At 39.9% G+C, this 17,167-nt stretch overlaps 1 protein-coding gene across 14 annotated transcripts in view; it reads right to left on the bottom strand.

Annotated features, from left to right (window-relative positions):
* Nucleotides 1-15,463, bottom strand: part of WAC (WW domain containing adaptor with coiled-coil) — an 88,043-nt gene extending 72,580 nt beyond the window's left edge. For 5 of the 14 annotated variants that reach the window (XR_010411661.1, XR_010411660.1, XM_064591875.1 and 2 more), the window contains exons 1-3: nucleotides 14,086-14,221; nucleotides 13,631-13,666; nucleotides 11,882-12,096 (exon numbers count right to left, since the gene is read on the bottom strand). Coding sequence is in view for 12 of the 14 variants with exons in the window: in XM_064591875.1 (XP_064447945.1) it covers nucleotides 11,882-12,096; nucleotides 13,631-13,666; nucleotides 14,086-14,126 (292 nt within the window). In the remaining 2 variants the exon portion in view is untranslated. Of the gene's footprint in view, nucleotides 1-11,881; nucleotides 12,097-13,629; nucleotides 13,667-13,892; nucleotides 13,997-14,085; nucleotides 14,258-14,686; nucleotides 14,821-15,353 lie in introns of those variants that run through there. The other 9 variants (XM_045874228.3, XM_045874233.3, XM_045874231.3 and 6 more) reach the window with 8 other exon arrangements.
* Nucleotides 15,464-17,167: the final 1,704 nt, after the last annotated feature.

The raw sequence follows: 17,167 nt of genomic DNA, 5'->3' as shown, positions 1-17,167 counted from the left end.
TTTTTTTTTAAAGATTTTGACACAGAGAGCGAGACAAGAGAGACAGAGAGCAAGCACAGGCAGGGGGAACGGCAGGCAGGGGGAACGGCAGGCAGGGGAGAAGCAGGCTCCCCGCTGAGCAAGGAGAACCCCAGCCAAAGGCAGCTGCTTAATCGACTGAGACACCCAGGCGCCCCTCTGTAGCCTGTTTAAAAATACCAATACAAGAAATGAGTCTTTGGTTAAGTCTGATTCTTAAGAAGTATAGGAGAGTAACAATACAAGAAAAGAGTCAAACTATTGATAGACATAAATTTTAAACTTTATATCAATACATTTTCTAATAAAATACTAAAGCTGTAGGGAAAGAGTCAATAACCATACAAAAAATGTGAAAAGAGCTAAAGTTCTACCACTCACTAAGGCAGTAACAGCAGAGTTTTATAGCAGAATTCAACCACAGCTTTCAGAAAGTTAATTCTGGTATTATTTAAGCTGCTTCAGGGCACAGAAAAAGACAAATGTTTCTCATCCATTTTCAACAGTGCTTCTCATTTGTGGACATAAAGGCAAAAAATTAAAAAATAAAATAAAAATTAGCACATCAAAACCATGAATCCCATGAACAAGAAAAGGTGCTTCAAGAAACCTACTGTAATTTATTACATTAATAACCTGAAAAAGTTTATGATCATATGATCTTTCTTAACAGTTGCAGAAAAAGCATGAGATTCAAGATCCATTTCTGATAAATACTCTTGGCAAACTAGGAAGAGGAAAATGTCTTACTTGGTAAAATACCTACCAAGAAAACTAAAAGAAACATTCTTAAAGGTGAAACCATAGAAGTATGCCCATTAAAGTCAGGAACAAGGATGTTCATTACCAACAAAATGAACATTATATGGATGCCCATTTTTGGCAATAAACATTTTTAAAAATTATTGAGGCAGAAAATATACTTAAGTACAACCTAGATGTTTTTGAAAAACAAGGGGACTGCCCTAACAAGAAGCGAATATGCTACAAATCTGTTATAATTTAGGTGGAACCACATGAAACTAAGGATCATTTTTTCTACTTACAGAAATAGCAGTATTGTATGATTTAACCTCATATAAAACTACAGTGAGGGGCTGCAGCAGAATTGTATATTCTACCTTCCATCAACATTGCTGTTCTAATTTTTTTTTTATCTGAGATAGAGAGTGTGAGCATAAGCTGGGCTGGGAGGGGGCGGGGGGGGTGGGGCAGATGCAGAGGGAGAAGCATACTCCCTGACCCCAGAACCCCAGGATGAAGACTTGAGCCAAAGGCAGACGCTCAACCAACTGAGCCATCCAGACGACCAGCTGTTCTAATTTTAACGAAGAAATAGAACATGCAATTAGCAGGAACTACATATAATGAGTACCTTGAACGTGCTTTCATTGTTGTAACTGCTCTTTGGATACTGTCCTACTGATTTTATAAAAATTAAATAAACCTTTTTGTTTCAAAATAGATAACGTAAGATGTTTTTAACACAACCCATTCTACATTATCAAAGTAGAAATGAGAAGCATCCACATTAGTGGCTGGTTAGTGATATGTTCCCATTAGTGATATGGTTCCCATATAGCAAAATTCTAAACAAGATCATATCTAACTTTTTAGGCCCCCACACCCCATTATCTCCTGGATTCTCCCAGTGTTAGGCCCCCACACCCCATTATCTCCTGGATTCTCCCAGTGTATCAGGTTCAAGCTTTAGCTCTTCCTTAACATTTCTATCATTCTGATGCCAAAGTATTCCTATCAACTGTAATTCTCTTTAAATTCTACTTCTAGTGGCGCCCGGGTGACTCAGTCGTTAAGCGTCTGCCTTCGGGGCTCAGGTCATGGTCCCAGGGTCCTGGGATCAAGCCCCGCATCAGGCTCCCTGCTCCGCGGGAAGCCTGCTCCTCCCTCTCCCACTTCCCGCTGCTTATGTTCCCTCTCTCGCTGTGTCTCTGTCATATAAATAAATAAAGTCCTTAAAAAAATAAATAAAAAATAAATTCTACTTCTATCTTAATCCAAATCCTAATTACAAGCAATGCTAGTAACATATGGCTTTATATAACCAAAAGTTAGCTAATGTACCCAAAATCAGCACACAAAAGGACAATTTCAAATCCTAAATGTATAATGTGCCAACGTGCAAGGACATAACGGGGGAAAAAGTAGTCAATAGTGTATAATTCCCTAACTATGCTAATAACATGTGCTGACAAAGTCAATTAAACAGCGTAACAGCTCCCAGTAGCTCTCCTGCTCAAGACTGACCATACTTAAAGTCTTTTCCATGAACTATTTTTATGGTTACGATGAAAATGAGAATCAACTATAAATTAAACAAACAGTAAGGTAAGATTTCCACTTCCTAATGTCTGTACTGAAAGTAATAGTTTAAACATCAAAATACTAAAATGAGAGCTGCATTTTGAAACCTGTTCTTCCCAAGAAATCAAGAACATCCCTATATGAGTCAGTGTCTGGAACTCACCCACTCCTTGTCAAGGTAATAAAAAACTGGCCCAAATCAAAGGGGAGATTTTAAAGGCTAAGCACTTTGTCCTGTTTTCCAAAATAATCAACACTGACATTCAACAGTTATATAAAAAAGGAACTATCATAATTACACAAAAGTATAAAATTAAGGTTAGTCTACAGTTTTACTAAGTACAGCTTTGTGACTTAACCCTTGCTATTTTTTATAATTTAAATGTCCCATGATAGAGATATCTACGCATACAGTATTGAATACAAATGCTTTAAAACCCTAGTAAGGAGCCAAGGAACAGCAGGAACAGAAACTGGACCAAACCACCACAGAGAAGGCCACAGGCAGGAGAGAACACTACTACTTTTTTTTTTTTTTTTTTTTGGAGATTTTATTTATTTCAGAGAAGAGGGAGCATGCACAAGTAGTGGCGGGGGAGGGATAGAAGGAGAGGCAGACTCCCCACGAAGCAGGGAGCCCGATGCAGGACTCGATCCCAAGGACCCTGGGATCATGACCCAAGCTGAAGGCAGACACTCAACCGAATGAGCCACCCAAGTGCCGGAGAACACTACTTCTTACAGCCTATCATACTGTGTTCCAACTTGCTAGCTTTTTCCTATTATAATCAACGTTTTCATGATCAACCAGCACACATTTTTATGAAGTTGGAAGTCTGCAAAATTATTCTTCACAAATCAATTACTTAAATGAAGTTTACCACTCAACAGTCTCAAGACAACAGGAAGGCACAAGGATTGGGGGGTAGCGGGAGGAGGAGGATACCCCAAGTGCCAAAGACAGTTTTATCTAAAAAGCAATAGCAGTAGCTCCTGTTACTACCCAAATATATCTCACTTGCTTGCCAGTTGCTGATACTGGTTAGAAACTTCCCTACTGTCCAGCATTAGTTCTACTGTGGGGCATTAGATGTCCATGCCACATGAAACTAAGCTAGGTATTTAATGTATAACTACATACAAACTGCATAATCTATAAATCAGGAAAGAAGGTCGAAGAGAAAAAAACTCTTTAAAACCAAGATAACACATTAACATATGATCTGGCAAATAACCACTCCAGACTTCCAGATTCCTAATGATAAAATTCTTTACTATCCCACTCAGAGTTCCTCCTCCTCCTCTTCCATGTACTCTCCCTAGACCTGCAGTTTATAAAGATCTAAAATAAATCCTTATTTAAAAATTCAGTTTTCTAGGCTACATCCCCTACTGCTTTGACTCATGGTTAATTCAGAGGGAGTCAAGGAACTTGTTGCTTTAAAAGCTTCTCAGGTGACTCTAATAAGGCAGCCAAATCTGGAGGAAATTATCCTTACATCTATCTAAAAATCTCTGAACTGCAATGTCCTGGGCATGAGCAGGCACCAAGTTAGTCAGAACTGCCCTGGAGCCCCCTTCATTTAGCTCTCACTTGTCAGGCTCTTCAGTTTGGCAACTGAAATACCCATTGTTTTCCTTCTTAACTCTAAAGAAGAGAATAGTCTGAGACCTACAGCTGCTGATCTGACACTAACTTAGTCATAGGAATAAGAGCAAACCTCATCATTTAGGGTGTCACAGTTCATGCACTTAGCCATGTGCTTGAAAAGCATTTTAGATACATAATTTCCACAACAATCCTAAGGGAGTGGGCACAAAAACTCGGATTTTGTACTGTGCCTAACATCACCTAGCTACAAGTATCAGACACTAGACTTAAACACTAACTGAAAGAAGACTTCAATACATTAGTTAAGGATAAAAAGAAATATTAATATTCTCTCTAAGAACCAACTAAAAAGTATTCCTAGTCAGTCTTGAGACTGATACTGTCAATACCAAGTGTCCACTGAACCCACTACACAAATATTAAATACAAGCCAAAATAAAGGGCATAACAGAATATGAAACCATTTTAATAAAAATTCTGGAAAAGCTACTTATAAAATCCTTCTAATATTTTAGGACAAGAACGTGTCCTATGAAAAACTGATTAACTCCAAATGACAGGATTTAAGGCCATTTTATTTTCCTCCTTTCTCTAATTTTTCTGATAAATGTGTCCTAACAGAAAAATTTTAGTACAAGAGCACTATATAGTTCAAGAATTCATTAACTCTAACCATACCTTGCATTTACATGGTATTTCAGAAATCAGGCATATGAAAATTTTCTTTAGAGAAATAGAGAAGTATGTGTGAAGCTAGATAGACCAACAGAGTGATCATGTTCTCCAGAACTCTGCTGCCCAATAGCCACTTCATGTGGCAAGTAAGCACATGAAATGTGACTAGTCCAAACTGAAAGGTGTTATAAAGTAAGTGTAAAATACTGGATTTCAAAGACTTCACACAAAAACAGGAATGTAAAGAATCTTATTAATAGCTTTAAAAATATCAAGTACATGTTGAAATGATAATACTCTGGACAGACTAGGTTAGAAAATATACTAAAATTAATTTCACTTTACTTTTACTTCAACAGAACTACTAGAAAACCACACATGTAATTTGCGTTTGTGGCTCACATTAACCAGAATATGCATTTTAGCCAAGATCCCCAGGTGATTACTATCGCATTCAAGTTTCAGAAGCACTGTTCCAGAAAACTGCAATTTCATTTACCTTACATCATAATAACAATTCCATTATTATTCTAGCCACCCATTTACTGAAATGCTATAAGGTGTCAGACACTGTTCTACGCGAGAGGAATACAAGTTAACAAAACAAATTCACTCCCTGTTCTGGTGGAATATATTCCACAGAAGACAAGCAAAGAAAAGCTCTAATATAGTTAGTTCTGCTATTAACACTTGTATTTGAAAATGCACGTTTGTTCCAGCACTATTGGCAAATCAAGAAATTATTTGAGCATAACACAAATTTCCCACTTATGAGCAGTTTCACCTGTGAAAAACAGTAGCCGTACCCAGATGAACCAAGCTACATAGGAATTCACAAAGCACACACCCCAAACATCTTCAAGCTACCTCAATTCAACCCATGAGTTATGAATCCTATCCATCCACAATTAAGTGTTACAACTTTCAGAGGGTTATTTCAGATAACCCTCCTTCCATCACTTCACAGTAACTCACAAGCTGCAACCCTTTCAAAAGATGCCCACCTCCCACAAGCTAATTTCAGGTCTTCATGAAGGTAAAGTACCGTATTTATTGTACTGTTAATGTACTCCTTAACCATTTAATATGTCATGCTATGATTTTTGTTGGGTTCCTATCTCTTTAACGTGCCCCTAACTTCACTTTTCCCATAAATCCGGTGGTGGGATTTTGCATAGCATGATGACTTTCAGGGACACACAAGTCATGTTGCAGCAGCAGGACTCTAAGTAAATAACATCAAGTTATGTGAAGTACAAGGAAGAACACTCAGTGAAAAGGATAGACAATGACAGGGATGGCAGTTTCAGAGTGATCAGGAAGGGTAGGGAAGGCCTTTGGGAGATGGTGACATTTAAGCACATTACTGAAGTGGAGAGTGCACCAGGAGGACACACAAAAAGATGAACATCCTAGAAAGGAGGAGCATAAAATGCAGTACTCTTGAGACAAGAACAAACTTCTTCCTGTAAGGCCAGAATGGACAGGGCAGCACAAACAAGGGCAAGAGTGGTAGGTGAGGAAGCTGAAGAAACACCCAGACACCAGATTACACAGGGTCTTTTATAGGCCTTGTAAGTAACAGGGAGTCACTAGGTTTTCAGAAAGAGAGTGATGTGAGCTGAGTGGCATTTTAACTGGACCACTTGTGTGGGAAATAATTGTGTGATGCAAAAAGAACACCATTCAGAGGCTTTTGCAGAGTCCTGGTAAGAGAAGGTGGTAGCCAGGAGCAAAATGGTTGTATTTTAAGACCTGGGAAGTGGTTGTAACTACAATCCAAGTGAAGTATTTAAGCTACTATTAATTGTTAAAACTGGAAAGCCAGTCTCTTAGCTATATATAATACCCTAGCTCTACCTTCAAATTATATTCCCAAGTATTCCCACTTAAACAGGAATAATCTTCATCAAAGGGTTGTTGTGGGATCAGATGAGAAACAGTGTAAAAGGGCTTTCAAAATTATAAAGTATCAGATAAATAAGTAGAAGAGAGACTCTTAGGAGACATCTGCAAGACCTAAATAACTGCTTTTGAAATGATTAACAAATAGTATCTCCGATACTTAGTACACTGAGTCCCAGAAGCAGAGTAGTTACAGATGTGGTCCCACTTACAGAATCCCGGTAAAGATGCCCCAGCTCATTGCTACCTTCACTCTTTCCAGCATCGTAACAAAATGATAAACTATACAGACCACAACCATTCTGCACAAAAGACAATAAGCAGACACTTAACAGAGACAATCTAGTTTTCTGTGAATTATGGACCAAAAATCCTGTTATACCAAAAACTTTACATCTTGCACAACTAAAAAACAGCTCAATTAAGACTGCCTTAAAAAGATCAAAATCAACCATTCCAAAATATTTTTGATTGTGAAATAGAAATAACATTATATCATTAACAATATATAACCATCCCTTTAAAAACAAAATGTTAAAAGGTGATGATTAAGACAAATGACATGGATGTGTTCAAATACATGCACACATGTCTAGGGTATATATATTTCCTAAAATTAAAAAAAAAAAAAAAAAAACACTGAAGAACTGAAATATTAGGACTGCTAACCTGCCAAGCTTATTCGGTTTCTCTTGAAATGGAATGAATACCTATTTCCCGTGGTTTTTAACTGACCTATGGAGATCCAATGCAAACCTATCTGCCTACTTTACTATCTTATTATAAAACATGAATCAATAAAAATAGGTAATATTTATCTATTTCACTGGAATGAAATCCAAGTTATTAGTAAACTTCAGATTCTGTATGAAATTTCTAAGTTGCGTTGAAAACAAGTATCTGAATATAAGGCCGTGAGAAAACTGCTGCTTCCAAACGAAAATTTTGGCAAACTTTCACGTTAAAACTCTTTTAAAAAGTCAAACACTGACGTGCTATCTTGGTCTAGAACTACACACATATATTGTGCCATTGTCAATGCCGTGGCTTTGATAAGGACTAAATTAGGTGTAACCACCGAGGACGCTGGGTGAAAGCTTTAAGATACAAGAGGATATGACTTTAAATTTAAATTTGTGCTATAGTAAACACCCACCAAATAAGCTATCAATATGCCTAAATGTTTCCTCTCTGACAGTGTAAACAATTTACCAGAACAGAGAGGACCAATTTCTAGAGTCAGCTCTGCCACTATTTGTTCAATTTTATACAAGTAAATTTTCTCTCATTTGTAAAACTGTAAAACGGACGCTATCTGTTCTACCTTCCAAAAGCAATAGGAAGATCAAAGGAGACTGTTCACTTTTATAATAGTTTCTAGCATTACAAATGCAAAGCACATTTCATTTTATTCAAAACAGTTACCTGAATAACCATAAGGCCGTGCGTGTTACCCAAGTATCAATCTATCACCCAATGTGAAAAGATTCAAACATTACTAAATTATATTTTAAAAACTATAAAAGCACCAATTATCCCCAAATAGTCCCTACAGAACAATTTCTTCAAATGTTATCTAGTACCCTTTGTTTGAAAATTAGATGAATATACATTTCCAAGTATCTCCAAACATGGCTACATGACAAAACAAAATAAAAACTTTCACTATGCAGCTAAAATTTTTTCAAATCTTTAGAAACAATGGTTACCAAAACCACTAAAGGCAACTTTACTTTGTACTCAAAGATACCTAAATGCTCAGGAAACCAATGAAAAATATTTTTCAATTAGTCAACTGAGTTAAGCTATCCCCAAAAAAGAGGTTTCTAACAAGTATTCCAAATATATCTTCTAATAAGTTTCTTACAAATAATTCTGAGAGGGATATGAAAAATAGGACAACCCCCAAGAGGTTGAAGTTTTGTGGAACATCTTTCCAGAATCCTTGTTAAGATACCTTTCATCCTAAACTCATCTGCACTATCATTCTTGAAGTTACTTGGTAAAATAATCATTTAAAACAAGTCTCAAGAAAAACACACTTTAATAACTAAAGAGAAGTGTTCTTAAAATTCCACGAAAATACAAATTCAACATGAACTGTAGGTTCATACTTCGGCGGTTTGGATGTCAGCCGCACTTTTAAAAACATGTTTAAGTTATAAAAACAAATCTAATGATTGTACCTTAAGATTCTTGCTTTTGGTTAAGACTGTTTTGCAAATAAATCACAGAATATATAAAAATAACCTGATTCACCAAGTTAAAGAATATTTAATTATACTCTCAACGGCCCCTAATTTACCATAATCTACATTCCCTTTAATAAATCTGAAAAGGACAAAATCTAACTCTCTTAACTGTACGTATTATGCTATAGTAAGTCTTTTTTTAAACTAAACATTTCTACAACTGACAATCCTTCTCCTTGCTTTTACTTTCCCTAGTAAATTACTTAAAGTCCTTTTATACGTTACTTCCGAACTGGCACTTTCCAAGGAAATCCAAGGTGCCATAAAAGAAATCTAGTAATCACTGTAAAAAATACATTGTGATGTAGATAGATGCCAGTAAAGCCCAACCTTGATTTTATAAGTTCCACATTTGTTTAACCTGCTTTCTAAAATGCAAATTACAAATCATAGTACATAGGCTCTTAAGTTAGTAGATATTTACTGAAGTCTAGGTTTCTTTTAAAAACCTAAAATGAAAATGAAAATAACATACTGATATTAGATCAACAAACAATATACTAACCTGTTCTTAAAAGTGGTTTGTTTGTTTTTTTTTAAGGGGGGTGGGGAAGGGAGAGAATCTTAAGCAGGCTCCACACCCAGTGTGTAGCCAGATGTGGGGCTGACTCCCACAACCCTGAGATCATGACCTGAGCTGAAATCAAGAGTGAGATGCTTAAACCAACTTAGCCACCCAGGCGCCCCCCTAACCTATTCTTAAATTAAGTTACTTACACAGGTGCACAGATCACTGCAGTTAACACTGGAAAATGGTTTTAACTTTATATATATGAATACTTATATGTATATAACTTACATTTATTTAAAAATAAAAATCCAAAAGATACAAATGCCTGTAAAAAAAAAAAAATCAAACTTACGCACTAAATACCTAAGTATTAATGAGAAAAGAACGACCACTTCACATCTTTAAGAGAATTAACATCAAAGAGACATTCCAAACTTCAGAATGGAGATCTCATATTTTATGATACTTATTATTCATACATAGTATAAAGGAATATGGCAGCCAGGCATATTAGAAATGGTAGATAGAAATGGAGCTATTAATTAAAAGGCTCCAGAAGAAGACAAACAGCTAAAAAGCAAATCAGAAAGTGGGGCTTAACTTAGCAAATGACTAGATGAGAAAAATTACAAGTTTCTTACAAAAGAAGCATCAGCAACCAGATGCAAATACAAAGAAAACTAAAACCCTAGAAGTAATCGCTTCTCGGCCTTTTGGCTAAGATCAAGTGTAAAACCCTAGAAGTATCTGAAATTCACATAGGAAGCAAAATTAAAATCGAAATGAAGAAAAAAGGAGTACAGATAAAGTTAGCAGCTACAACCACCACTAGCTGCCAAAAGTCAAAGCCTTTCGAACTAGTTTTTATGGCAAGGATCACATTTTATCTTTACTTCCAGGAATACTACACAACTGTTGCCCCATGTTTGTTGAATAAATAAGCAACAGAATGATCTTGGGATTAACTCACCTATAAAGGAATTATCAGGTATGGTTAACTGTGAATGTTCAAAAGCATTTACAGAACTTTCCCAGAGTGCCTAAACTGACTTATTCCTGGATTTGGAAATATAGGATCCATTAACCAGATCACAATTACTAAAAGAAAATCTAAGATACTCATCTGTAAAGAGATAAAGTACCACATCCTATTTTGTCACAATCACCAAAATTTTAAAAATAAAACACAGTACAACACAAAACAATACCTGCCTTCCAAGAGCTAACATTTAAAATGAAATCCACTATAGAAGAATAACCAAAAATAGTATCATCTCAAACCATATCTAACACTGGAAAATTTACCCACAAAATTAAAAACATTAATAAAGTAGTTTTGCCATCAAAGGACTTCTAACACTTTAATAACCAAACCCACCTCCTACTGGTTACATACAAATAAAATAAAGTTTATCTGCATCAGTAGCACAATGCTATAGCTATATTCAACAGAACTGTATTCTCCTTCCATCCAGTGTCTAAATTCTTCCATTTCAATGCAATCTAACCATTAATTTCCTCAACCCAGTAACTATGGACAGAGAACACTCATGTTTCTGATTATCTGATCACACTGAATAAAGCTGATCTCCATCCTAAGAGGCGGAAAGAGGACCAGAAGATGAAGGATATTTTTTAAAAGTAAGCAAAGTATTGAGAAGTTCATGGACAGAAAGCCACATGGCACTCATTTGAGTTTCCTTAGAAGCTTCTGAAAGTACAATCACTGTTGTATATATGTATCTCAAACATGTTATCTATTAAACAAGAGAAGATCTTACAGTGGGGAAAAACCAGATGTTTTAATTACTCTAGTGAAAATGGTTTGTGCCTCAATACATGCTTTAAATATGAAATCTGATTTTTTGGTAAATTCTGGGCAAATTAAATCTGAAAATAGTTACTGATTTACTTTTTCTTAGCCTCCTATCACAAAGAGCTTGAGGTAGGGTTATAACTGAAGGGTATCAGCACCGTACAAAAGAAATGAGGCTAGCTTTAAAAAAGTTGAATATTTGTATGAAAACGGTATAAAAATTACCTTAATAAAATCCTGGAGAATCTGGAAAATAACATTTTAAATGCTAACAAAAACCCAAAAGAATTTTATAATCACAGGTGGGTTTTTTTTTAACTTGTAAACAATCTCAAAAACTGTACTAAGCTTTTAAATTCATAATTTATCAGTAGGAAACACATTTGAACTCCTTATAAAAAATAAATTTAAGCAGCAACAAGAATCTTAAACTGAGTCAAATAAACTGAAGACTTTACTTGAAAAGGTGAAAGTTCTTTTCTTAGAAAAACGTCCTGCATTTCTCTCAGTAATAAAGCATTTGGCAGGTCATACTCATAAACGCATTCTCTTATTATAAGCCACTGGTATCCATTTTAAGATGCTCAGCTCAATAGCTTACTTCTACAGTGACTTGTTTAGGAATTAAGTAAATTAATAGAAATAAAATATTTTGATGACATAACCATATGGTAATGTCCCCACGCTGGAAATATCACTGCCACCTATTGTTTTACAGAGAGCTATTGTTAAGTATATGTGGAAGTTTCATCAAAAAAGCTACTCACCACCATCCCTCTCTCTAACTCTGTGAATATGCACATTTTTGGCCTTACTGTGACCTGTGCTGTCACTATATTTGTTTTCAGGACTATCAGATCTCCGCAACATTTTATTTGGTGGTGAAGGATCTGCGGCGTCTCGCATTTTTTCATGTCTGTGATCACCGCTACTGGGGTGACTCTTCGATGAATACTTAAGTGCCTGTAAAACATCACCCCCCAAAAAAGAGAGAAAGAATTGAAACTTTAAACTTAACTTCCTAAATGATTTTATCATAAAATTTGGCATATTAACTTGTTTATGAACTTATATCAATAAAATTAAAATTTCTATTTTCAATTCTGCCTTTAAGTTATTCAGACAACACCTAAATACCTAAGACTCTTGTACAAATGTTTAAAAAAAAAAACTTTTTTTCATTAAATATCTCGTAACTACAAAAAAATCAAACACCTTGGTACATTAATTCCTTAATAAATTTTTTTGGGAATTACAAAATTTAATCCAAAGTAGAAACTCGTGTACTAGTTTCATCTTGAGTACTAATGTAATAATCTTGTGTTCTAACAACTGATATGCACAGACACAAGTATACATAAGCATGTCTCTACAAACCTACAAAAAAAGCATCAGTTTCTCGAATTTTTTGATCCAAAAAAAACCATTTCATACCTAACTTACCTACTCTTGCAGGTATGGAAAATAATTTCAAGATATAAAAACGTTGGTGGGTATTTCTAAAACTCCCTCACAATGGTTTAGTTTTATTTTAACACACATTTAAGACAACCATAATAAACCAGTCTTTTACTGTGTGTAATTAGTATGTTTCAAAAGGGCAGATTCAACAGCGTTTAATCTTTTGACTATCCAAAGATAATGAACAGTATTATACACACCAAGGGACCTAGGGTTTTTAACTTGAGCTTTAACAACTCATGCTAGCCAGTAACAGAACTATAATCGTAGAAACTCCTTTAAGTGATTAAGTATAGGAAGTGGGAAGTATTTATTTCTGGTGTCATCTGATAGTTACCAACCACTTAGGAGATTTCCCCCTCAAAACAGGGCCCACTTCTATCACAATTTTAAAAAACTTTACATGCAGAAACCGCAGTAACAAAAAGGAACATATCCACCTAGAACCATCTATATTAGAATTATCCATAAAAAGACTTCTGGCCATAGAACGAATTATCCAAGTATCCAAAGATCTCAATTCTTACAATGAGAAAAAGCACTATCTTTCACTAGTAACTCAACTATTTGCACCAAAAACAATTAAAATGGGGAAGGGATAGTTTAGGACACACATAAAAGTTCCAAATCAATTAGTTGTTTCTTCCCAAGCTTTCCATCTAATTCAAGTATCCTTACGTTAACTTTTAGTTCCCAAATACAATAAATATGGCTCAGAAGTCACCTATCGTCTCATCCCATCGATTCCTTCACACCGAAATAATCGAGTTAGGTTCTTCCTGGCTAGGAATGATTTTTTTTTTCCTAAAAAAAAAACAAAACAAAAACAAAACCCTGAACTTCCTCCAGTCACCTGTCAAAATAAGTCACCAAACGTTGCTGGAGAGCGCTAACAGAACCAAACACAAAATGTTCAGGGGACCGGCGGTGCTAGTTTCAGATTTGTTGCACCGAAGGGCCTGTAGCGACTTCTGAAGCCTGCGCTCGAGTAGCAGTTCCTCCCTTCCCCCCTCCGTCCCCCCACCCACCCCTCCACCCCGGCCTCGGCTGGTACCTGGTAAGGCTGCGAGTCCCCCCTCCGGTCGTGACAGCTGAAAAACAGGAAGAGAGACGGCGATATGAGACACCTCGGCGGGGGAGGAAGAAAACGGGTTCCCCCCCCCCACCAGCGCCTCTCCCCGCGGGAGACCTACCAAACGTACCGGCAATGAGCCCACACACACACACACACATACACACACACACACACACCCGGCTGAAAGGCGGTAACCAGGGCGAAACGCCGAGAACCCGGCCCTCCACTGCCTCCACACTCACTCCGTCCTCGCCTGCTCGCGCGGCGGCTCCTCCTCCCAGCCCGATCCGGATCAGGGTTAACAACAAAAATGGCGGCTCGGCCAGCACCAGATAAGGAGGAACAGCCCCCCCTCCTCGCGCCGCCGCCGCCGCCGCCGCCGCCACCGCCCCCCGCCCGCGCTGCGGCCCGGCCCGAAACGAAAAGACAATTTACCCATCACTGAGTCTCTGCTGTTTCCTCGCATACATTACCATCAATGCCGGGCCTGTGAGTGTGTGTCGGGGGAGGGGGAGAGCGGCCGCGAGAGGCGGGCGGGCGGGCGGGCGCGCAGGCGGCGGGCGGGCGGCAGGACCGGCACCAGGGCCCGGCGCGCCCTCGGCGACTCTCAGCACCTCCCCGTTACTGGCGCCGGCGTTCCCGGGCCATCTCCCTCCGCCGACACCACGCTCACTCTCAGCCCGGGCAGCCGCGCCAACTACACGGCGGCAGCGGCGAACCGGGGGGAGGGGGGCAAGAAGACGCGTCCGGCTCAGCCCCGCGGAGAGCTACTGCCTCCTCCGCCTTCTCTTCGCCCTGCTCCGCCGCCTCCTCCCCTCCTCCCCCCGTAGCCGCCGCTGCCTGGTCCTTCTCCTCCGCCTCCTGCCGCCGCCGCCGCCGCCGCTGGTGCCGCCGCTGCCGCTCCACCAACTACATCCGGGCAACTCGGACGCCGCGGCCTTCGGAAAACCTCGGCAGTTTCCGCCGCGCCCCTCCTCTCCCACCCTCGGCCTTCCTCCCCGCCCCGCGCGGCTCCGGAACGCCGCCTTCGGCAAACCTCGGCTCGCCCCGGCCTTCCTCTTCCTCTGAGGCCTGGCTCGCCTCCTTGCGACCCGTCAGGTCTTTCCGGTTGCCGCTTCTTTTCTTCACGCGCAAGTCCGGCCGCTGCCGTTCCAGTTTAGGGATAGTCCCGCTCGGGGACCTGCTCGAGGCTGGTCCTAGGGGCTCCGGGGTGCGCGGGGCGGGAGCCGCCTTCGGGAGGAGGACGGTGGGACGCAAGAGGAGCCATCGCGGACTAAATAAAGGAGGCTGCGGCTGCTGCGCGTGCGCCCAGAGGCGCGGGGGTGGGAGGGTGCCCTTGGGTGAGCTCTCCGGCCGCCGGCCCCCGCCCCTTCGGGCCCCGGCGGGGTGGTCGGAACCCCCCCCCCCCCGTTAGGCGGCTGGCGGGCGGTTACCAAGGAGCTTCCTCGGTCGGCAGCGACGGCAGCTGCCCTCGGGGAGGTGGGGAGCGTGCCGCTGCTCCCTGCGGCCCGCTCCCGGGAGCCGGAACTTGGGCCTGGGCACCTGTCTCAGACCTGGCGCCGAGCGCGCGCCCGGCCTTGGGTGGGCCGGGGCTGCCTGGAGCTTGCCCGTCGGCACGTTAGAAGTAAGTCTCACCCCCAGAAGCATGCAGGAAAGCGAGCTTGCCGAGCGAGGAAAGACTCAGGAGTTAAGGGGTGCCGTACCGAATGCGGGAAGGCCGTGCGCGGGTGCGGCCGTAAGGTGGACGTGCCCCGTTGGAGGAGGGAGCGCCGCTCTGGGCGGTGAATGGAAACCGAGGCTGACAGGGAGCGGGAATGCGTTACTGGGGGAAAGTGTTGAACCGCCTCTTACTTATTTCCTGTTTTCCGCCCCCCCCCCCCCCCGCTGTGTCCTCCCCACCCTATCCTTTTTTTAATTTCCTATTTTTCTCTTCTAGTTTCTCTTCCTCGCTGAAGTTCTTTGGCGTAAGAACATTCATTCATTCGGAGGTTCTGCATGTGAATAAAGGCATAGGGTGTGCTCAATGAAGCTGCGACGAATTGGATTTTATAGACCGCTGCAGGCGCAGTACCAGCATTGGCATGTTGGGAGGGGGGAAAGTCAAGTGTACCCCCCAAAATTAAGTTTTACTTGAGGGTAGTGATTGATAGATATTCAGGTGGGGTTTTTTCCCTTGCTCTAAACTCCTTATAAGGCAGAATTATTTTAACGGAAAGATTGTAATAAACAAAGTAAATATATATTTGCACAGAAGAAAAGGGTAAAAGAGGAAACCAGAAGAAATAAGACCCCACCAAAAACCAGTATCAAAAAGTAACTGACTGACTTGGTATCTAACAAGTTAACGTTACTGCTGGGCCTAATGAAGAGAAGGAATGATGTGGGGAAGAGGCCCTGAAATCAAAACTGATTGAAAGAAATGATTACATGTCACATATGCCTGCCAGGTGTCAGGGTTATTGCTGTTTTCCAGAACCAGTGAAAGCCTACTTAATGCCCCATAAACTATCAGTAATTAAAAAGACTGCCAATGACTGAAATGGGGAAAAAATTTTTAAAAAACCTAGAGTCTTATGTGCAATTTCTTTTTTTAAAGATTTTATTTAGAGAGATCATGGGGCAAGGGGAGGAAGAGGGAAAGGGAAAGAATCTTAAGCATACTCCTGAGCTCGGAGCTGCACTAAGGGCTGGATACCATGACCCTGAGATCACTACCAGAGCTGAAACCAAGAGTTGAACTTTTTTTTTTTTTTAAGATTTTATTTATTTATTTGACAGAGAAGAGACAGTGAGAGAGGGAACACAAGCAGAGGGAGTGATAGAGGGAGAAGCAAGCTTCCCCTGAGCAGGAAGCCCGATGCGGGGCTCAATCCCAGGACCCTAGGATCATGACTTGAGCTGAAGGCAGACGCATTGAAGACCGAAGATAGATTTGCAGAGTACACAAAGTAGTATATCTTACGTAGAAACTTCTTGAAAACCGGCAGCAAAATTTATTACTAGTTTCTTGATGGTAATGGTGTGCTGAAATTTTGATAAATACCATTTGATCAAAAGCAGCAAACTGGAGGAAACTGTACAAGGCATTGTAGTCTTCATTATTCATAGATCCTATATTTGCAAATTTGCTTACTCAATTCATAGATTCTATATTTGCAAATTTGCCCACTTACTAAAATTTGTGATCGCCAGATCAGTATGCATAGCAGTCATGGACATGCACAGAGTGGCAAAAAGTTTAACATTCCCAGCTGAATTTAACAAGACAGCACTGGTTAATTCTCTCATACTGTAAATTAATGTGCTTTTCACAATATATATACTTTCAGGGTTTTTGCGCTTTTCATGCTTATCGGTGGTTTTGCTTTTTTTAAATGCCCCTCCAAGCATAGGACTGAAGTGCCGTCTAGTAATCCTAAGCACAAGATGGCGATGTGCTTGGTGAAGAAAACACAGGTCCTAGATAAACTTTCAGGCTTATTACTGTCCTTGGCTATGATGAGTTCAGTGTTAAGGA

This window comes from Mirounga angustirostris, unplaced genomic scaffold, assembly GCF_029215605.1.
Source record: "Mirounga angustirostris isolate CCGP_5_RB_7025 unplaced genomic scaffold, mMirAng1.0.hap1 SCAF_5, whole genome shotgun sequence".
NCBI classification, from domain to species: Eukaryota; Metazoa; Chordata; class Mammalia; order Carnivora; family Phocidae; genus Mirounga; species Mirounga angustirostris.
This window is presented reverse-complemented; position numbering and strand designations above follow the sequence as displayed.